General features: G+C 32.2%; 7 protein-coding genes across 9 annotated transcripts; 6 read left to right on the top strand and 1 right to left on the bottom strand.

Moving 5' to 3' along the window:
• The first annotated feature begins 897 nt into the window (after positions 1–897).
• Positions 898–4,075, top strand: LOC123010884 (endoplasmic reticulum junction formation protein lunapark-B). Its single transcript, XM_044408053.1, has 6 exons — positions 898–1,033; positions 1,117–1,246; positions 1,301–1,530; positions 1,585–1,847; positions 3,014–3,319; positions 3,425–4,075. The coding sequence occupies exons 2-6, from the start codon at positions 1,220–1,222 to the stop codon at positions 3,787–3,789; spliced, it is 1,191 nt and encodes a 396-aa protein (XP_044263988.1). The 5' UTR covers positions 898–1,033; positions 1,117–1,219; the 3' UTR covers positions 3,790–4,075.
• A 308-nt stretch (positions 4,076–4,383) lies between these two features.
• On the top strand, positions 4,384–6,487 carry LOC123011047 (protein prune homolog 2). Its single transcript, XM_044408311.1, has 6 exons — positions 4,384–4,501; positions 4,549–4,934; positions 4,986–5,150; positions 5,369–5,804; positions 5,858–6,070; positions 6,124–6,487. The coding sequence occupies exons 1-6, from the start codon at positions 4,497–4,499 to the stop codon at positions 6,248–6,250; spliced, it is 1,332 nt and encodes a 443-aa protein (XP_044264246.1). The 5' UTR covers positions 4,384–4,496; the 3' UTR covers positions 6,251–6,487.
• Positions 6,488–7,588: 1,101 nt separating this feature from the next.
• LOC123011291 (LIM and SH3 domain protein F42H10.3) lies at positions 7,589–13,142 on the top strand. Its single transcript, XM_044408661.1, has 4 exons — positions 7,589–7,861; positions 8,114–8,208; positions 11,698–12,255; positions 12,339–13,142. Exons 1-4 carry the CDS (start codon positions 7,793–7,795, stop codon positions 12,505–12,507), a joined length of 891 nt encoding a protein of 296 aa, XP_044264596.1. The 5' UTR covers positions 7,589–7,792; the 3' UTR covers positions 12,508–13,142.
• LOC123011290 (girdin-like) lies at positions 13,138–14,953 on the bottom strand. The gene is made up of 4 exons (XM_044408660.1): positions 14,747–14,953; positions 13,889–14,695; positions 13,587–13,820; positions 13,138–13,538 (listed from the first exon to the last, which is right to left on the bottom strand). Exons 1-4 carry the CDS (start codon positions 14,882–14,884, stop codon positions 13,155–13,157), a joined length of 1,563 nt encoding a protein of 520 aa, XP_044264595.1. The 5' UTR covers positions 14,885–14,953; the 3' UTR covers positions 13,138–13,154.
• LOC123011292 lies at positions 14,914–15,555 on the top strand. Of its 2 annotated transcripts, XM_044408663.1 has the most exons (3): positions 14,914–15,001; positions 15,059–15,205; positions 15,345–15,555. In XM_044408663.1, the coding sequence occupies exons 2-3, from the start codon at positions 15,109–15,111 to the stop codon at positions 15,437–15,439; spliced, it is 192 nt and encodes a 63-aa protein (XP_044264598.1). In that variant the 5' UTR covers positions 14,914–15,001; positions 15,059–15,108; the 3' UTR covers positions 15,440–15,555. The 2 variants fall into 2 exon arrangements, with proteins under 2 accessions (XP_044264598.1, XP_044264597.1); XM_044408662.1 differs by having other exon boundaries at positions 14,955–15,205.
• Positions 15,556–15,921: 366 nt separating this feature from the next.
• LOC123011308 lies at positions 15,922–16,856 on the top strand. Of its 2 annotated transcripts, none has more exons than XM_044408677.1 (2): positions 15,922–16,278; positions 16,718–16,856. In XM_044408677.1, exons 1-2 carry the CDS (start codon positions 16,023–16,025, stop codon positions 16,810–16,812), a joined length of 351 nt encoding a protein of 116 aa, XP_044264612.1. In that variant the 5' UTR covers positions 15,922–16,022; the 3' UTR covers positions 16,813–16,856. The 2 variants fall into 2 exon arrangements, with proteins under 2 accessions (XP_044264612.1, XP_044264615.1); XM_044408680.1 differs by lacking the exon at positions 15,922–16,278 and adding an exon at positions 16,292–16,626.
• A 640-nt stretch (positions 16,857–17,496) lies between these two features.
• LOC123010948 (serine/threonine-protein phosphatase 6 regulatory ankyrin repeat subunit A-like) lies at positions 17,497–20,277 on the top strand. The gene is given in 3 exon segments (XM_044408155.1): positions 17,497–17,671; positions 17,732–18,499; positions 18,502–20,277. Coding segments are annotated over 3 exon segments (2,487 nt in total). The 5' UTR covers positions 17,497–17,658; the 3' UTR covers positions 20,208–20,277.
• Positions 20,278–20,405: the final 128 nt, after the last annotated feature.

Genomic DNA, 20,405 nt, shown 5'->3' with positions numbered 1-20,405 from the left:
TTATTTATTTTAGCCTCATCTTATCTAAGATCGTTTTTTTTAGTTTTATAGAAAACTATTTTCCTTTGAAGTAGAAAATTACCTCGTTGTTATTTGCCCATGAAACACTGTACAATAAAGAAAACAGTTTTTTTAAACAGATTGTATTATTAGTTGCCTATATTATAAATAAAGATTTTTAGTGTTTAAAACTTTTTACAACAAATAAATTTAATTGTAAAACTAAAAAAAATAAAATTTAATTTAAGCAATTATTTAAAACAAAATATTTGTCCGTAGTTTTCAATTAAAACTGTTTGCGTAGAAAAGTGAAAATATAACGAGAAACAGTATTGTTTTTTGTGTATTTATTGTAATTGTATTTTTGTATATTGTTTTGTGTATTTATTATTTATAAGCGATGAATAATTTTGTCAGTTGCTCGTCAACGTTAAAAACAACTATTACGCAAGAATATTCATTAAAAAAAGTGCATGCCGATAATCAACATTTGTTAAATGTTGTAGTTTTTATTAATTTTTTTACTTTTATAAAGTAATTGAAAAACATATCGATAGTTTATTAATGCAACAATCTATTCCTGTATGTCTCTATTATTCTATGCTTTGTATGAATCAAATCAAGATAAGATAAAATTGGAACTGCTGGTTCAAATTCCTGTTAATTTTTATATGCCAAATGTATTGTTCCGATTCAAAGAAACAAACTTTGTTTCAAAAGGTTTTAAAATCATCCATTTGGATAAATTTTTGCAATTTTTAAAAAAATAAAAATCTTTCACTTTCACTCCTTTCATTCGCTATTCTCTAAATTAAAGATTCAAAATGCATGCGTCTTTGTCTAACTAGTGTAACGCATCCATAACCAAACTGCTTTCATCTCACTCATCATAGTCCGGTCCTGGACACGTTTCAAAATCAGTACAAATCTGTGAATATGACAGCGAGCAACTTCCCGATAGTCAGTAAAAATTCTAGTTTTTTCCAACTAGCTTTAAAAATGTTGTAATTAATTTGTACAATAATCAGTTCGGGTGAGTAATAGTTGTAATAAACACGACACGACACTTCCTGCATGACTTTATCAAATTTTAATGACAATAAAACCAATTTTTAGGTTAAGTCGACACCGAAAACTGACTCCAGCTGCTATCAATGTTATAATTGATACAAATTGTAGTATTTCATTCTTATTTATTTATTTATCAGGAGTTACAAAAATGGGTATTATTATTACAAAATTTAGAGTGAGTTGATGGAGGTTAAAACTGGGCAAAGTGCCCTAAAAACTGCTTTTTTAGAAAAAGAAAACTACCTATGAGGTGCTCGAAAAACTCGAGAAGGAAATCCAATCCATAGAGGAGTTTCGCAGAAGCACTGAACAAACCCAAAAGAAAATGGTTGGACGTTTCATTTTTATCTCAATTTGTGTGTATTGTGTCACAGCTTTAATATTCTACTTTTATTTCTTCCCAGCGTCGGCCTACGAAAGAATTGTTTACATAATACCACTAATTATACTACCAATGTTGTGAGTTTGGGGTATTTTTAGACACAACAAGTGGTTTTATAAATAAAATTTCAGACTGATTCTAATAAAACGGACTTTGTCATGGTATTACAACAGGAAGATTAGAAAAAACCAAAAGAAATTATGTACTTTGAAAAACGAGAAAAAGAAAATTCTGGAGGAAGTTATGGACAAGGAAACATACAAAGTTGCCAAAACTATTTTAGAAAAATTTGCGCCAGAGCAAGTTAAGAAAAATCCAGCTTTCGAGAACCAAAGCACGCCTGTGAAAAGTGGACCTTTGGCGACCTTCACGCCAACAAGTCAAAGTCATACAGGTGAAGATTAAAACTCAACCAAACGTAAATTATTTATGAAATGTTTCAAGAATTTTTAATTAACTTTCTATTTGCGACCACTAAAAATAAAACGATTTGTCTATGACGAGAAAGACTCTATTTTATGTGCAAATATGTCACCAGAGGGCGAAAAATATTGTATGTCGGTCACGCAGCATAATTGATGTTTCTCTACCATCATACCACTAAACTATTTATTATTTAAAACTAACCATGTTTTAATCTCTACTTTTTTAAAGATTTTTCTATAAAACATAATCACAATTTCTGTCAGTTGAAGATTATTATAAAATTGTGAAGTTCTGAGTAATATAAACAATTTGTATTTGTATGTTCTCTCCATGAGTCATCAATGTTTACTACTTTATTATTTCACCAGGACAAGTTAACTTTTCATATTCTTGCAAAATAGCATTTACCTAAATGAATTTCAATATTTCTCTATGTGTAAAAGAGAAGTACCAACAAAAGTAACGACCAGAAAATTAAAATTGGTTAGAATTTGAAAGAAAAAGAAAATGTTAGAGATTGGAAAACGATAAAATTTAATTTTAAAATGAACTACATATACCATTTTTGTTTTATTATTCTTAAAATTAAACAAGAAATGAAATATAATCATGTTCCAAATATCTGCTCATTTTTCATTTATTTTTTATTATTAAACACAGAGTGGTTTGTTGTGCCATATTTCTCGAATAAACTGAAAAAGTTAAAATTTGTATTTTAGTATAGAAACAAAAGTCGAAGACGATACTTTTTTGCTCCAAATATCTTCTCATTTTTCTTTTATTTTTTTTATTAAATATACAGAGCTGTTCAAGTTCTTTGTGCCACATTTCTCGAATAAACTGAAAAAGTTAAAATTTGTATTTTACGATAGAAACAAAAGTCGAAGAGTCAACGTTTTTCGATACTTTTCTGTTCTCAAGACTAATTATTGTCATGAAATTCAAACTGTAATTTTTTGGGCAATTTTGATATTATTGTTTAAAAGTAAGAAACTGCTAAACAAATTAAATAATTAATTATTCAGATTAATTGCATCAATTTTTTGCTTTTCTAATCTATTTTAAGCAAGTGGGTCAGTTTCACCGAATTTTTACCCAAGTCTATCAAATGTTAATTTGCAAAAATGTCGACAGGTTTGCGGTATCGAGGTCAGTTCTCAGCAGCCCCCAATCGCACTTTCGGCCCTATGGCGACCCCCATCTCGAGGCAATCCTTGCTGCCTTCAAGTACTCCTTCGTTGCTCTCACTACCTTCTTCTCAGTCACAAAGCATTATATCAAGCGTAGGTCGTCCTCCTATCCCTAGCACCCCTTTGCCATTGCCAAGGGCTATCCTGCCTAGGGAACGTACAGTTCTGGATAGAATGGTGGACTATCTTGTCGGAGATGGTCCTTCCAACAGATTTGCATTGATTTGTAAAAATTGTTCTAGTCATAATGGTAAGTCATAACTTACGAGACTAATATTTTGCTTACTAATAAAGCAAAAAATGGAAATTTGTAGTCTCCAGTCACTGTAGGGTTTGAAAAATTTGTGTTTTTAAGGTATGGCTCTCAAAGAAGAATTTGATTATTTGTCGTTTCGTTGCTGTTATTGTTTGACGTTTAATCCGGCCCGCAAAAAACGCCCTATTGCTCCAAAATTAGACAACAGACTGTCGATTAAACAGAAGAGATCTGACATATCAGATTCGGCGAGTGATTCGGATTCGGACACTGCGGGGCCAATTATAACCGAACCGCCGAATGATCCCACTGTAAATAACGTGTCCGACTCGGAAAAACTTTCAGATTTGGAAATTAAAAATTCGAACACCGAATCGGCAGCGATGGAAGTGGATCCAGTTACACCAACCAGTGAAAAAAGTAAAATTGAAGAAGTTGAAGATGATACTAAAAAACAAGACTGACACATATTTCAAATAAAAATTCTTGTATGTACGATTTGTAAAAAAATGGAAATCATGTTCACTCGATTGCTGGATTTTTTTTGTAGTATATTTACGACTTATTTATTGCTTTGTATAAAAAAGAGTGATTTCCGTGTAAATAGTTTTGCTTTTTCTGGTTACTCGATTTTTGACATATTATTCTACGCAGAATGTATAACAGGTTTCGGATCGTGATTATGGAGTGTTTTGATTTACAATAGGTGCCTTTCTGCATTTTATAATAAAGCATGTAATTTTCAAACTACTGCAGAAATCTGTTTTTCACCCTTGGACCTATCACATTTTTAATACATACTTGTATTTTTGTATAATAACAACGTTTGTGTTAATTAAATTATTACTAATAAAATCCTCTAATTTAATTTAACCCGCCGAAAATGTGTCATTTTTACAAAAGATTTTGAATTATAACTTATTAAAAAAAATATTGTTTATCAGATTGCTTCTTCGAGACAGAAGTTAATTTTTAGAATCTCATTTTTTCTAGTTTATAAAAAAAGTTTCCCGCTGTTATTCAAAAAGTGGTGGTTGGCTATCTTGTTGTTTGACATCCATTTATTGACATGCGATTTTAAAAATGGCTTAGACCTTGTGCAAGTCAAAAAGTAGAACAAACAGGCATTAATGTAATTGAAAGACTGTATTCGAACAATCTGGAATCTCAAATGAGGTACACCGAATGCTGTTTCCAAAAATCAGCTAACGTTTCTGTCGTAGCGGTGAGGCAAGTCCTGACAAAATGGACATTTCAGAAACATCTGACACGTCCAGTCACGAAATAAGCAATTCTAGTCAAGTTTTGAGATTCGAAAGCGAACAAGAGAAACTCGATTTGGATAATGCCAAATTGGAAAACACACATTCGACCAAGAACGTCTCTTCAACCCAAAACGCTACAAATTCACATCCTTTGATGTATACATGCACCTCACCCATTTCGCCAGATTTTCCTGATTTAATTCCTGAAAAACCGAAAAGCAAACACGCGAATTATGAAAAGCACAGTATCAAGCAAGAAACGGGGGAGGACGAGCTGGAGAACAGTTTTGAGAAGCAGTTGCATTTCAATTTACCCCCTTTGAAAGAGTACAATGAATTGCCAGGTGGGTATCCACGTGAAGGAAGATTGTTTATGATTATTGTTTCGGTTTCAGATTTTCCTGAAAGTCCTTCAGCTTTAAAAAAATCACTAATGTATGATTTGCCTTTAGAAGTTAATAATACTGAATTAAGTGATACTGAAAATGATAAGTCTGTTTATGAAGCACATCTTAGTTCTAATTTGCAAAACGTTTGTCTCACTATGAATGAAAAGGAAGGTGAGTTGGTTCTAATCTTATCTGATCTTTATGTGTACACAGTAGTCCTATTTCGCTGTTTGATTTATTATTACATCATTACTTGATAAAATATTGAATTTCCCTCCATTTTTAAACTTTTGTGCTACTACTAGAGTAACATTAATGATGTGCACAATCTTTTTTATTTTATTTTAATCGAATACAAATTCGAAACTAAAATGTGTAAGAATTTTTAGGTAACTTGAATTTTTTGGCTCATAAAAAGCGCAGCAACAAACTACGCCGAGTCAAAGTAATGGAAACGGAAGCTAGCGAAGAGAGCGACGTTTCGTCCCTGGACAGTATTTCCGAGAGTCTAAAATCGGAGCACGTCTTCACCGGCCAGTTGGAAATCGGGGCTGAAGAACAAGAAAACGACAATTCCTCCGAACCCATCGAGCCTCTGAGCGCCGCCGACGAGAGGAGACACGCCCGCCATTGGCAGAGGATGGTGTTACCCGGAGGTGAACAAAGAACGATCGACATGCGGGTGATCGAGCCGTACAAGAGGGTGCTCTCCCATGGAGGGTACCTCCGGGCCGGGGGACACACTGCGATCGTCATTTTTTCCGCTTGTTACCTCCCTGATCGATCCAGAGTCGACTATGTTTACGTCATGGATAATCTCTTTTTGTAAACTTTGGTAGAGTCGATTTTGTCGAATTTTAATTTTTCGAAATTTTAAGGTATATACTTTGGACTTTGGAGCGATTAGTAACCGATGATTATGTTTTGGTGTATTTACACGGGGGCGCAACGAAGTTGCCGGCATTCAGTTGGTTGAAAAAGTGCTACCAGATGGTGGGGCGCAAGTTGCGGAAAAATTTGAGTCATTTGTATTTAGTGCATCCGACGCTTTGGATTAAGACGATGCTGTTTATGGCAAAACCGTTTATTAGGTGAGGATTTAACAATTTTATACTAGGATTTGTATTAATTTTTGAAATTCTAGTTCAAAGTTTTATCGGAAAATAAGTTACGTGTCGACGTTAAAGGAGTTGATGGTGCGTGTTCCTCTAGAAGCGGCTGCAATTCCTGATAAAGTCAAAGCTTATGATAGTTTACACTGTGTTACGTAGTTTAATACGCAACCGTCATGCCTTGCCTGTCTAAACATTCCTAAAGCTTTACATTGTACTTAAACCAGGTTTTGGTTTTGATACATCGAATTATTTATATATTTATATCGTTTTTTGAAATTGTTAATTTATTGATTTTGTTTATTTTTGTAGAAGTGTTGAAATGTGGTTTATGTGAAGTAATGTATTTCATTAGCAATATGTCTGTAGGATGTAATAAAGAGGGTATTGTTGGTATATCTTTTTTTATTTTTCAATTATCTTAATATGTAAATATACTAGGGCATCAATACATATATATTAGTTTTGAAAGAAATGATAAAAGTTTTTCTTAATTAAAAGTTGATATAGGCCAAAAATCACTTTTGTCGCATTACCTTGTTTTGAACAGTTAATAACTGATAAGCAATCTTTACCACTCCAATAATTGATTTAATATTGTTACTACTGTTATGTCACAGTGACAAAAGCTGCATAACAATATTCATTTGAGGAATTTACAAAAAAAAAACACAAAAATATGATTACCTACCTATCAAGAAAAATTTTGGAGCTGTATTTCAAAATTGCAAGATTTCATAGGAAATACATATAGCATTAATTTCGAAGCAAATACTTTTGAACTGGATAAAAAAATTAAATTTCTTTCCTGTTTTATACTCATAAATTCCTAACCATAGACAAAACCTTCTTCGCATACATATTAGGATTACGTGGAGTGACATCAGAGCTGAAATTTCCAGAAAAGTTTGTTAATTATCATTTCTTAGAAAATCTGCGGAAGTGAATGACAAACTCATAGGAGTTAAAATTAGCATTAGTAAGTAAACAGTACATAATTTTGTAAACAATTTAATTTTTTACTATGTAAATTTTGAAAATGTTTGTTTATTTTCTTTTTTGTACATACAACATTATTTTGTATATTTACCTATTGTATAAACAATAAATCAAAACATTTAATACAATTAAAGTATGTAATTACATAAATAATTCTAAATCGGTATGTTAGGTGGTTTTGCTTGTTTTCTTACTTTTAAAAAATCGTAAAAAGATTTTACTACAAAGTTGGCACAATTTATTGCAAATAAAAAAGAAGCAAAATGTTGAAACACTTTATTATTCAAGCGGGTTTTAATTTTCATTGCCCAATGGGTAACATTTTTTTTTGATAACGGAAATGTTTTGGAATTTGTTATAATTTATAGAAATCAATTAGACACAATTGGCATATTATTAACGTTTTATTTTATATTTTGTGGTTTCAAAATTCCAGTGTCGGCTTTTAATCCGGCGTCCTCTGGCGCTTTTATCGTATGAAAGTTGGTACAACTTCCTCACTAAAATCCAGCGACTGCGATCAGTAGATGCACGATTCATCAAAGAGGCAAGAACTTCCGATATATTGTAGAGTTGGGTGTGTAATTTATTTATAAAAGATTTTGCAATAGCCCTACGGATGAGTGATTTTATTATTAATTTAACTGAACGTTGATCGGTGCTGTGTGTTTAAATGCGAGCAAGTTACATAAGGAGATAACCATGAGCAAAATATGCGCGAGGTGTGAAAAGACCGTATATCCGACTGAAGAACTCAAGTGCCTAGATAAGGTAACAATTTGATTAATTTGTTTAATTAATGTCTTCGTTTAGATAACAGGAAACGGCATTTTCGAATTAACAGCTGAAATTACGCCCATCCCTAATAACGAATATTACCATTTATAAAAAAGTCGACCTCATTAAAATAATTCAGTCAAGGCTGTTAATAGAAGAAAATGACTCACAAAAATTTCAACCACTTCCCATCTTATCAGCCGAATTTTAGATCTTCATCGTCACTAAAAAGCCACTCTTTTACAGATTTGGCATAAACCATGTTTCAAATGCAAAGAATGTGGAATGGCCCTCAATATGAGGAATTACAAAGGATTCAACAAGGAACCGTATTGCGAAGCGTAAGATATTTATTATTTATAGTTCATACGATTAGTGTGTATTGTTTAATTATTGATGACACGAAATAATAGTATTGTACTGCAAAAAAGGATGCAGCTTGAAAAGAAAGTTAAATTGATGATGTCATGCTCCGCAAATTACATTTCAGTACTGAATTTTCATGATTGTTTTATACTCATTCATACATTCTTTCATTCAAATGATTTCAATCTCAAAGCTTGTTAATGATAATGGTGATGAAAGAGGTTACTATTCTCCGTTTGTCTTTCAGTGATTTACGTTGTGGATTTTTTAAATTGTTTTCATTCAGGGACACATAACTGGCGATAAATAGTGTTGTGGAAAACTGTTAATGTTTACAGCGATAATTTTCATAAATTAGAATTATACCTTTTAGATATATGACTTTGTTTATTATTGTTGCACTATCATAGCCATATTTTAGTCTTATTAATTATTATACAGGTTGGATAATGAAAAACGTCCCAAGCCACAAGTCCATTATTTTTAAAAATATGACAATACTTCTTAGAACAAACTTGAACAGTATTTTGTCATCTATTGTTTGGGATAGATGCTCAATTAATGCTGCTTCCTGTTTTACCGGAAGTGATATCAATTTAAATTTTTTTAATGGAACACTCTGTATATTTTATTATTTTTGGATTCCTCATTAAATTGTTTTTCAACAAGCTCACTATTATTTATCAGTAACTTTTGCTTGCTTTTAGGCAATTTGGAAATTAAATTAAATAAAGTAGGATCTGGAAAGAATAGAATATTTTATTCATATTATCTAAGCAAACTACTGATAACAAAAAACTTTTCAATTTTGATCAAAGAAGTGTTGCAAAATCTTTAAAAATAATGAAATTATGGCTTCGGGCATTTTTTATAATCCAGCCTGTATATTGAAGCTAATATTTAGAGAGTTTAATGTTTTAGCTCCATTTAGAATTTATCTTCATCCTAAGAAAAGCAAGAAGCATTGCACAAACAATTTTTTTTTAAATCTTACCAAAAGACCAAACCCTTGCAAAGAACAACCGTACAATTTGTTAAAGACAAAATCAGTTGATTTACAAAATAATTTTTTTAACGAGATTGGTTTGTAAATAATAATAATAATTATCGAAATATTTGTTTAAAATAGTTTTTTTGTATTATTCAACATTAACATGTTCAGTTATTTTTTCATTTGTTAGGTTGCCTTAAAAGTTTTCGTTCTACGGATACGTTGAGTTTTTAGGTTTATGGACACGCATAATATACGAGTACAAACTCTCATTAATTTTACTGCATTTAAAAGCGATTCGTTACGAAATTCCAACACATTTTGGTCGTTAACGAACAACATATGTCGCTTTTGTGTTATTTTGTTTCTGTAATAAGGCTGAATAAGTGGTAGAAATTTCGATTAAATACAAAAGGATGTGATTTGGTTATTTCAAAATATAAAATTACGATTTATGGTGGTAGAGAGATGTTTGTGGACCAATATTACACATTTCATACCTATTATCTGGAATATCTTGACATTCGTATTGATGATTGATAGACTTTCATTTTAGAAATAGAATAAAGCAATTTGCCATGGCTATTACAATAGACGTAAAAAATATTACTTTCACATGCTCAAAAAAATTTACAACATAATTAAAGATATCAATCACTTATTTCTTATCTAGTTTAGTTTAATTAATTTTACATATGTATGTATAAGTAGAATAACTGTCAATGAAACTACGAGGTCTCCGTATGTGTTTAAAATATTAACTTTTCTACATAAAAGCCATAATTTTTTTAAGTTATTAGAAAATTTAAGAGAATATAAGGTTTCTAAATTCATTAGTCTAGATTCAATAAATATAACCTTACACTGTAGTAAATAATTTACCTTCTAAAAATTCGTGTATATAAATTTTTACTAAAAAACGAGTTTTAAAAGAATGTGTTTTTCGTTAACGGACAGTTTTTAAGGATCGATATAGTGACGTAGTAAATTAGTTAGTGTAAGGTTACTTTTTTGAAATATAAGATGTATTGTACAACATCTTTTTATGAAGCCCCTCAAAAAATAAATAATGAACATCTAAAGTAGAAATAACAAAAGAGTAGCAACCCGCATGTCTACATTTTCAAATTTAATTTGTATCAAAGCGTTTAATGGGAACCCTACTACTGTGGAAAGCACCAGGTAGCTATCGGAAATTACCAAGAAGACAGGCTGGTTCAACCAAATAAATGAATGTTAATTAATTCATGATAATGAAATAGAGAATTTTGCAAATTAGAAAAGAGAAAAAGTTATAAGCAGCTAGGATTAACCTATGTAAGGTTTATTTTTCTTAATTTATACCAGAGTTCTTCAATTAATTGACTATTCACTTAGTATACAGGGTAATTTTAATAGTTGTAGTAGGAAAAAAAAAAACGAAAATAGCTCAACTTACCGAATCTTTATTCAATAAATTTGGATTTGTGGCGCAGCCTTATTAAATTGATCTCTGAGGTTAGTTCTTTAAAATCTATTACATTGTTATAAAAAAGTGAGTTCAAATTAGGAAAAACAGCTGTCAGAAGAAAAATGTCATCTTAAAAAAAACAATGAAAAGATAAAAATTTTGTATCAATTTTAAATTTTAAAAGTTCTGCACGCACAACTATTCAAATCACCCTGTATTTATTATTAATAAACGAAAAGCAAAAAGCAATAATACAGTTTTTATTTTTCGAGGAATGGGTGTTCAGGTTCGTTTTGTAAAATTTCGTTTTCTTAAAATGCAGTGTGTTTCAAAATAATTTTTATCAAGTGAACTTTTGAATTTAATTTTTTTGTGGCGCTCTACTAGTTAATTATGTCATTGAAGTGTCAATTGTCAATCAATAGTAAATTGAGTTCAAAAACGAGGTCACAAACTGGATGTACTGATACAACGAATTACCTTAAAATGCAAGGAAACACTCTCATTTTTGATAACATAAATTTTTTCCCATATGTCTAGATGAAAATTTGAGAAAATCTTTTTTGTTTTTGCAGGTTTTTTATTGCTTACTGAATTACCAATCAACGTAATCAAATTTTTTGCAGTTGTGTTTAGAAAATTAATTATTAAGTAGTCATGTATAGCATGTGGAGTTTTTTGTCTTGCTGTATAAGATTTAATAAAATTAATAATCACATCATTTGGATGCTTTGTAATTAAAATCAAAAAAATATTGAAGTATAGAAAAAATAGATTGGTTACAAAATGTAGAAACAAAATTTTATTTCTAATGAATCGTCTTGTTTATTTTTATTTATTTACTTTTGACCTATTTATGGCTACTTTCACACTTTCATTTTGTGACAAAGAATTCTGTTATTTACTAATAGGAGTGACAAGACACTGTATTTTTTTATGGTTTATTTGTCTTGTTAATGTGTTTTAAGCGAAAAAATAATTGAAACAAAAAGCACTTTGCTTATTTAAACAACTTTATTTCAGACACATACCGAAGGCGAAAGCGACGACAATGGCCGAAACACCCGAACTGAAACGCATCGCCGAAAACACAAAAATTCAATCTAACGTAAAATACCACGCAGATTTCGAAAAGAGCAAAGGCAAATTCACCCAAGTGGCTGACGACCCAGAAACCCTCCGAATCAAACAAAATACGAAAATCATCAGTAATGTCGCCTACCACGGCGAGTACCAACGCAAAGCCGAGATGGAACAGCGCCGTCAATTGAACGAAAACGGCTACACGGAGAAAAACAAAAATGCGTATACGAGCGACGTGAAAAACGCCAACCAGATGCCGCCGCCACCTCAGCCCCAGCCACAGCCTCAGCCTGTCGCTAACCCCGCCATCGGGAAGATAAGCGACTACGAGCCCGGCTCAGGGCAGTTCACAAGCCCCTATTCGGCGAGGAACTCGCAGACGCTGATCTACTCCTCGGATATGGGGTCGGTTAACAATCCACCACAGAGACATATTGGGTCGGTGCACGACTTGGACCCCGTCAATCATAATTACGGCTCACTAGGGCGCGTCTACAGGTAGGTCTGGACGAAATTATTCAAAGGATATCAAACAGAATTTACAGAAATGTTTATTTTTCATTTTTCTTATTTGTCAACAGGGCCATGTACGACTATGAGGCGCAAGACGATGACGAGGTCAGTTTCCAAGATGGTGACCTAATTGTCAACGTGAGCAGCATCGACGGAGGGTGGATGACGGGGGAAGTACAGCGTACGGGCCAAGTCGGAATGTTACCAGCGAATTACGTGCAACTGGTCAATATTTAAGAACAAAATATATATATTTTTAGAAATTGGAAAATTGTGTGCAGCCACTGCTTGCCATTCGCTGGATTAATCTCTTTTTTTATTATTTAAAGGAAATTCATTCTGGAAATTTACATTCCGGGTTTTTTTACAAATTAGGGACCAAAAGTGCCTTCAAGCATTATTTTTGAGACTATTTACAAATATTTTTATATCATGTTTATGGTATTTTTGAAAATGTTATTGACAAAGTGCTGGTGCTTCGTCATGTTTATTGTATTAGTTACGATTTCGTATTTGATTCTAGGTCGTTGAGGGTATGGATTAAAATTAATTATATGAAAGAGAAAGAACTGATAAAATTCTATTTAACCAGTTGCAGAACTGAGTAAGAGTGATTTGGTTAGAAACTGGATATTAAAAGGAACTATTTCTAATAATATTAATTTACAAGCTTAACAGATTTCATGGAGCTTTTTCCTGTAGTCAACGACCTCTCTTAAATTTCACAATTGATATCAGAACTGTATAAAATACATAATTCCATAATTTTTGTAAACCATGTATATTAATACCCAATTATCTTAGTTAACAAATTTATGCTTTAATTTTCTGAAAAAGTTACTGTACATGTTAAATAAAACTAAATAATATCACTTGGGATTTACTCAAAATTTACCACATGTACAATCCTTTAAAACCTTACTAAACTCCTGAAAGTCCATTTTTCTTTCCATGCACTCGATTTCCAGTCTTGTAGTCAAAGCTTTGATATTTTCTTCAGCTAATTCCAACTTGTCTTTAACATCCATCTCCATCCGTCCGGGAGTAATATTTTTACTCCCGTACCCTGACCTTGCACTATTTTGTTCCAATTCCAGTCTCGCCAAACTCGCCTCAAGCCTTGCACATTTCTGTTTTTCGGCACGTAGAAGGTGTTGGCTTTTGAGGTGAGCGTTTCTCTCTTCTTCAAGACGATTGTTTTGGACTTTGGTTAGTTCTAAAAGACGCAAACGTTCCACTTCGAGACGGTTTATGGTTTTCGTTTCCGGCTGAAACATTTGAGAATAGAAAAAATGTAAGGCAAGACAGGAAGTCACATTTTCATGTCTGTGTTTATAAGAACTTGAAGGTCGCGAACTTCTTATTCTTTTGTTGAGCAACTGAATATCGTCGTTTTTTTCCAACAGTTCTTTCGATTTGTTTTCCGACAAACATTTTTCTTTCATTAACTCGACTTTGAGTGTCTCGTTCTCCTGTTGTAAATATTTAACCATTTGGTCCTTTTGTCTCAAATCTTCGGTTTTAAGTTGGTTGCACTGTTGCAACTGCGACTAGAAAATTAGACAGTTTTGGTACATTTTGAATTTTTTTCTTTGACCCAATGTAGTGGATATTTTACCGTCAATTTGGCCACAGTTTGTTGGTCGACGTCGTGTCTTTCAGCGAAACTAGCCAATTTTGATTTCAGGAAGCTGTGATCGTTTTCCAAGACCTTACACCGAGTTTTAAGAGCATCAAATTTGCGTTTCAGATCTGTATAATTATTTTTCAATTCGGAGTTTTCCTCTTTCAAGGCTTCAATTTTTCTCTCATGCTTGATTTGAATCGATTCGCTATTGAAAACGGGGCCTTTGTTGTCCTGAAACAGTTTCAACTTTTCTTTCAGGTCCTGATTTTTCTGTTGTAAATCACAAATTATCTGCGCTCTGCCTCTCCAGTTGGAATTTGATGAATTTAGACTCAACAAAGTTTCAAATTTTTCGCCGACTTCTTGTTGCAACCATTTATTCGCACGTTTGAGGTCATTTTTAAGTTGCAAATTTAAATTTTTCTCCTCAATCCATTTGTTTGTTGTGTAATTTAATTTCTCTTGTAGTTTTTTCATTTCGTCTAAATTGGTTTCGACTGGTTTATCAACTTGAACAATTTCCTCTTGTGTTAATTTTAATTCAGATAACGTTGATTCCAGTTTTGCACATTTCGATTTGTACACTTCGACTTCAGAATTTTTTTCTCTCAATTTCTTACTCAGCTCTACTATTTTACTATTTGCAACTTGTGAAGCAGAAGCAAAGTCGTTAGGGCAGCAGTTTTCATAATCATTAAACTTCTCGTTTAGTTTTTCAATTTTTGTTTGACTTTGTTGTATCTGAGCCTCTTTTTTTTCTAATTCTTCTTGCAGACTACGGTTTTCACGTTTTGCTTGCTTTAAAACCAATTAATGAACATTCCTAATTAAGACAAATTTAAATTTCACCTCGAGTTGATCGCGCAAATAGCCGTTAAGTTCTTCGGAAACTATTACATTTTTGGGGAATTTTGGAAAATTGATTGAAGCTAGACTTAAATCACCAGAAACGTTTAAAGTTGAGGATTTATTCAATGTGCTGCTCATTTTGACTCGACATTAAACTTGACAAGCTATTATTTCATTGTTTGAATTTCGCTCGTCATTAAGGGATTTTAGGGATATTACGTTTCTCCCAATGTCATTCGGATGGGGAGAAAAACCGTAAACGAATTTGTTAACAATAAATAATATAAACGGCAATTTATTTGTATATTGTAGATAAACAAGTGTGGGTTATTGGTTGTATTAAATATTTCATTATACCTACTATGGTTGATTTGAGAGGCGGGCAAGACGGTCCTATCGAACATGGTTTCTCGAACTCTGTTTTTATTTTGCCCGGCATAATTTTCGTGTCTTTATCGAGTAAGTAAAATTTTAATTAATAGAATTATTCCCACTTTAATTCAAATTAAAAATATTTGTTTAAATTTGTAATCCCATTGGGCGATGATAAAAAGCATCAAATGTCAAGTGTCATAAATATCAATAATTTTTGTTTCAGTTTTCTTTGGGTATAAATTGTACAAGTCTTTAGCTGAACGTGAGAGGAGGAAAGAAGAAAAACGGCGGCAAAAGCAGCAAAAGAAGAAAAAATAAATAACACTTACTGTAGACAAAGATAAATTTATTAAATCTGTGACGAACATATAACATTCCATTGTCATGTTGTATTCTTCATATTTTATTGTACAGTTAATAAATAAATTTTCTTAAATTTATAAAATTTGATTGTGATATCGTAAAAAATTGCATTTATAAATACATATAAAACTATAGGCGCCTGCAATATATTTTGGTAGTCAATGTAATTTTTTGACAAATTAATTTTTGTAATCTGAATTTCATGCCAGCAATAATGATAGAAAGTCAATCGACGTTTAAACTATTATTGACTTTTTGAGACAATCACAAAGGTTAAGTTACAAAATTTCTGATATAAAAAAAATAGTAACATTGACGACCAAAATACTATATTGATCGCGACAATATCATCAAATTTCAAAAACAACAAAAAATAAATAAAGTAATACGTTCCTGTATTTAAGTAGAATACTAAAATGCGATAACATTCCTTGCAAAATAAAATGATGACATGTCTAACACGTTGCATTTATTTTTATTATTACAACTAAAACAGCATTGTCCTTATCAAATTGATAAGTGAGTGTAGTGTCTTAAAATGGACCCTGAAGCTGTGAATAACGAACCAAGAGATGGTAATTTCAAAATGCCATCATTGGAAGAAATACTGCAAGCTTTGGAAAATATGGAAGGTATTTCAGACGAAGAAAAAGAAAAACTGAGGGACAATCTGATGGCGCGTGCTAATGAAGCAAAACCTGGATTTATGTCTGCTGTGGACGGTCCACCTTCTGGAATGGCTCCAGATTTAGCAATTTTATTCGGTTTGATAACCGTTGTCGGTTTGATTTTTGGTAAGAAAATAATTATTGTTTGTACTTTATAAAAAGAAGTTATGATAAGAGTTAATAAAATTGATATCTCGATCACGTTACGCAATCACAGATAACAGTAAAATAAATTCGGTTGTTGATTGTACAGTGAGAAAATTTAGCGACTTAAAATGGCAAATTTAGATGAAATTATAAAAAACAGCTTAGACGAAGATGAACTTGCGGAAAAGATCAAAAATGTGGCCAACGCGTTAAAAGAAGAATTTGGGGATGACTTTAAAGAAAAAATGGGGCAACTGCTTCAAACGAAAGTTAACTATTTTGCTTACGTTTTTATTTTTTGTATTGTGTTAATAGTTGTGATCTTCGGTAAGAATTGTTTAATTATTAATGTATTAAGTGTGAATATTTTTTTATTGTAAATTATTGATTGTTAATTACTATTTCATCTTGTTTTTAGCATTCTTTGGTTACAAACTGTACAAGTCTTTGACTGCACGAGAGAGAAGAAAAGAAGAAAAACGTCGTCAGAAGCAACAAAAAAAGAAGAAATGAAATAACTGTATTTTATGCTTCATTAATAAATTTTATTAACAACATTCCATTATGTTCTTGTTTCATATTTAATAGTTAATTAAAAAAATAAATTAAATAAAAATTGCGAATTTTATTGCATTCGTCGTTTGTGTCAAGTGTATTATTAATTTCAACCAATTACGAAAGAACAAAAGAATTTTTAATTGTAGAAACATTCTACATTAAAATCGATGTATTATTTTGAGAGCAACCTCCGGAAATACTCAATATAATAGCTCGATAACTTAAAAGTTGCCCGGTGTAAACAAACCATTTTAACCAGTCGTGTAGTGATTGTTGCGACTTTTGGGACTTTCAAATTTTTTTGTTCTTTTAACAATACACTTATTCACTTTTCCGAATTCGTAAGACCACTAGGAGTGCAAAAACATCATCGGGTCCGATTTTGAGGTTTCCGATTTTTTTGGGCGCTTAGGCATACTTTCGTACACGTTTGTATATCTGGTTGCATAAAATTAAATTAAATTGTTTTGAAGATTAATTAAGTTTTAAAATTGAAAAATATCTTTTGACAAAATTTGATCGTTAAGTAAAATAATTTGTCTATTAATTTGATTGTCTTTAGAATGTATTTTTGTTATTTTATGAAAAAAAAACGGTTAAGTATCGAATCGTGAGTCATTCAGCTGTTATAGATTATAGTCGATGCGAATTCTTGATTTCTCACTCTCAATTTCATTAACAAATTTAATATTTGTGAAAACATGGAGTTAAAAAATTTATAAAGAAAGTGAAATTACTAAATAATTTAGTGTTTAGTTAAAAACTGCAAAATACGTACCTATTGCGCAACTAGTTGCAATAATGACATCAGACGGTAAGAGGGAAGATAAAATTTTGATTATTTGATTGTTTATGACGATTTTTGTTTCAATAGAAAAAATCGAAGATTATAAAACTTTTATCACCACCATGGAATTAAATTTGGGATGGACTCCTCTTCATTGCATGGTTGAAAAAGAAAACATTTCACTCGTACAAAGTTTAATAAACCAAAATGTGGACCTAAACGCCTTAGACAAATACCGACGGACTCCTTTGTCAATTGCCAGCGCAAAAAATTATAATTTACTAGTACAACTTTTACTATCATCAGGAGCAATAAAAGTCAATTGTGGATTTCCTCTGCACTACGCGTGTGAAAAAAACCACGTAAAAGTCGCGCAAATTCTCATTGAAAACGGAGCCGATATAAATTTGGAGCGCGACAATAATTATCCACTGTTGATTGCAATAAGCAGACGACACGTCGAAATCTCAAAGTTTTTATTAGAAAACGGAGCTGATGTTGATGTTGTTGATAAAGACAAAGAAACGGCTCTTCATTGGGCTTGTGATCAGGGAATTGAGACCTTAATCCAACCCTTGATTGATCAAAAATGTGATATTGATGCTAAAGACAGGTTCGACATGACCCCTTTAAATATTTGTTTAGTTCGTCAAGAAGATCGACCAGATTTGGTTAAATTATTGATTAAAAACGGAGCTTTGCTTGGTTTAAGAGACAGCACGGGTTGTAGCTATTTGCACTCTTGTTACAACTCTGATTCTCTTCACGAATTTTTAAAACACGGACTTGACCCTAATTTACAAGATGTCAACAACGAAACGGCTCTTTATTCACACTCAATGTTCAAAAAAATAGACTGTGTTAAATTTTACTTGAATTTGGAGCCGATCCCAATATCGCACGAAAAGGAGGCTGGACTCCACTACATGTAGCATCAGCTGAAGGGTTTAAAGATTACGTGAAAGAATTGATAAAATACAAAGCTGATGTTAATGCTGCTAGTGGCCAAAATATAACTCCTTTACATCTAGCTGCAAAAAATGGACATTTGGAAATTGTGGAAGAATTAGTCAAGTCGGGGGCTTTCATTGATATCCCTATTGTAGACTTATGTGATGTTAACTCCTCTTTGCCGTATTTTGTAGACTCCGAATGGGTGATTGAGGGTCAAACACCATTGAGTTTGGCTGCGAAATTGGAAAATTTTGATGTTCGTGATGTTATGGTAGGTAAAGAGAGTTTGCCATGTGATTTAATGGGGTGGTCCTCTTTGCACCATTCCATGTGGCTCGGATTTGTCGATTTGACCAATTCTGATGTCAATATTTGTGATAAATACGGCCGATCTCCATTGTCGTTAGCTGCAGCAAAGAATAATCCAAAATTGGTCAATAAATTGCTCGAAGGAGGTGCTGATGTTAATTTAGGACTTCCTCTACATTTCGCAGTCCGTACCGAAGCCCTAGATTGTATTTCTCAACTTCTGGATTATAAATGTGATGCTAACAAAAGGAGTAAACACGAATTTGAAAATACACCACTACTAGACGCGATTTACGAATCGAAAATTAACTCTGCGATGACCCTCCTTCGTCACGAAATTGACCCAAATTGTACTAATAAATGGGGTGAAACGCCTCTTGAACTTGCTTGCAGAAACAGCCATTTTGATTTAGTCAAAGAATTGGTAAATTGTGGGGCTTGTGTCAACTCTTCTAACTTCAGTAAAGAAACACCTCTAAATGTGGCAGCTTTTTTCAAAAATATCGAGATTTTGAATTTACTCATTGACAATAATGGTGATGTTAATACGAAAGATCGGTTCGATTCTACACCTCTACTTTGCGCAGTTGAGGGAAATTTTGAAGCTGGAGTTGTAAAACTTTTAAAATCCGGAGCTGTTGTTAATGTTTGCAATGACGATTTTGAAACTCCTCTATTTCTTGCTGTTGACAATGAAAATTTAACAGTGACCAATAATCTGATTCAATGCAATAGTGATGTCAATTTTCAAACACCGGAAGGTTGGACTGCTCTTCATAGAAGTGTCTACAGTGGAAGTTCAGACTGTGTAAAAGAATTGCTACGAAATGGAGCAAAAGTTAATGTAGCAAATAGTGAAAATGTACTTCCGATTTATTTAGCTGCGATTAAGGGGTGGGAAAGTGTGGTTGAAGAATTGTTACATTGGGGTAGTTTGGTGGATCCTTCGATACTCGAGTTTGGGGTTTTTAGAGACGATACCGGGAATTTGTCGAAATTTGAAACATATCATATTGTGGCTGGGAATACGCCTCTGCTTGGAGGTTGTGCTAAAGGTCACTTAGATGTGGTCAAATTATTACTCTCACGTGGAGCTTCTTTAAAGAGTATTAATAGTTGGGGAAATAATGCATTGCATGAAGCGGTTTTGAGTCAGAGTGAAGAAATTGTGGAGTTTTTATTGGGATTAAATGCGGATTTTAATGTGGGTAATAAAAGTGGCAAAACGCCTCTAGACTTGGCCAAAGCAATAAAAAATGAAACTATTATTAATTTAATTAACAAATATAATTTTTGTTGAAATAACTGTTTTTTTTGTCCAAATTGAATTATAATATAGGTAATTATATTATTGATCTTTTTTTTATAATTATGCACCATATTTCAGCACTTTTGTCCAACTGCGTTTGCATTTGAAATAAAAAATTATGAATTGAATTTTTCTTGTTTTCTAGTACTAGATTTATAAAACTAAAATATATCTAAATCGTTTTTTTTT

Source organism: Tribolium madens, unplaced genomic scaffold (assembly GCF_015345945.1).
Source record: "Tribolium madens isolate multiple individuals breed KSU strain unplaced genomic scaffold, Tmad_KSU_1.1 Scaffold_91;HRSCAF=231;Tcas5.2_LG7, whole genome shotgun sequence".
NCBI lineage: Eukaryota > Metazoa > Arthropoda > Insecta > Coleoptera > Tenebrionidae > Tribolium > Tribolium madens.
Note: the sequence above shows the minus strand (reverse complement) of the source record. Positions and strands in the feature narration are given on the sequence as shown.

Excerpts from the sequence above, each read along its gene's own strand:
- LOC123011291 (XM_044408661.1), top strand. The coding sequence starts at position 7,793 with ATGAGCAAAATATGCGCGAGGTGTGAAAAGACCGTATATCCGACTGAA. Across the intron at positions 7,862-8,113 it reads AACTCAAGTGCCTAGATAAG|ATTTGGCATAAACCATGTTT; the intron begins GTAACAATTTGA and ends ACTCTTTTACAG. Across the intron at positions 12,256-12,338 it reads TCACTAGGGCGCGTCTACAG|GGCCATGTACGACTATGAGG; the intron begins GTAGGTCTGGAC and ends ATTTGTCAACAG.
- LOC123010884 (XM_044408053.1), top strand. The coding sequence starts at position 1,220 with ATGGGTATTATTATTACAAAATTTAGA. Across the intron at positions 1,247-1,300 it reads TTATTATTACAAAATTTAGA|AAAAAGAAAACTACCTATGA; the intron begins GTGAGTTGATGG and ends CTGCTTTTTTAG. Across the intron at positions 1,848-3,013 it reads AACAAGTCAAAGTCATACAG|GTTTGCGGTATCGAGGTCAG; the intron begins GTGAAGATTAAA and ends AAATGTCGACAG.
- LOC123011047 (XM_044408311.1), top strand. Across the intron at positions 4,935-4,985 it reads AGAGTACAATGAATTGCCAG|ATTTTCCTGAAAGTCCTTCA; the intron begins GTGGGTATCCAC and ends TTTCGGTTTCAG. Across the intron at positions 5,805-5,857 it reads GTCATGGATAATCTCTTTTT|GTATATACTTTGGACTTTGG; the intron begins GTAAACTTTGGT and ends CGAAATTTTAAG.
- LOC123011292 (XM_044408663.1), top strand. The coding sequence starts at position 15,109 with ATGGTTGATTTGAGAGGCGGGCAAGACGGTCCTATCGAACATGGTTTC. Across the intron at positions 15,206-15,344 it reads AATTTTCGTGTCTTTATCGA|TTTTCTTTGGGTATAAATTG; the intron begins GTAAGTAAAATT and ends TTTTTGTTTCAG.
- LOC123011308 (XM_044408677.1), top strand. The coding sequence starts at position 16,023 with ATGGACCCTGAAGCTGTGAATAACGAACCAAGAGATGGTAATTTCAAA. Across the intron at positions 16,279-16,717 it reads CGTTGTCGGTTTGATTTTTG|CATTCTTTGGTTACAAACTG; the intron begins GTAAGAAAATAA and ends TCTTGTTTTTAG.
- LOC123011290 (XM_044408660.1), bottom strand. The coding sequence starts at position 14,884 with ATGAGCAGCACATTGAATAAATCCTCAACTTTAAACGTTTCTGGTGAT. Across the intron at positions 13,821-13,888 it reads AAACTGTGGCCAAATTGACG|TCGCAGTTGCAACAGTGCAA; the intron begins GTAAAATATCCA and ends CTAATTTTCTAG. Across the intron at positions 13,539-13,586 it reads ATAAACACAGACATGAAAAT|CCGGAAACGAAAACCATAAA; the intron begins GTGACTTCCTGT and ends CAAATGTTTCAG.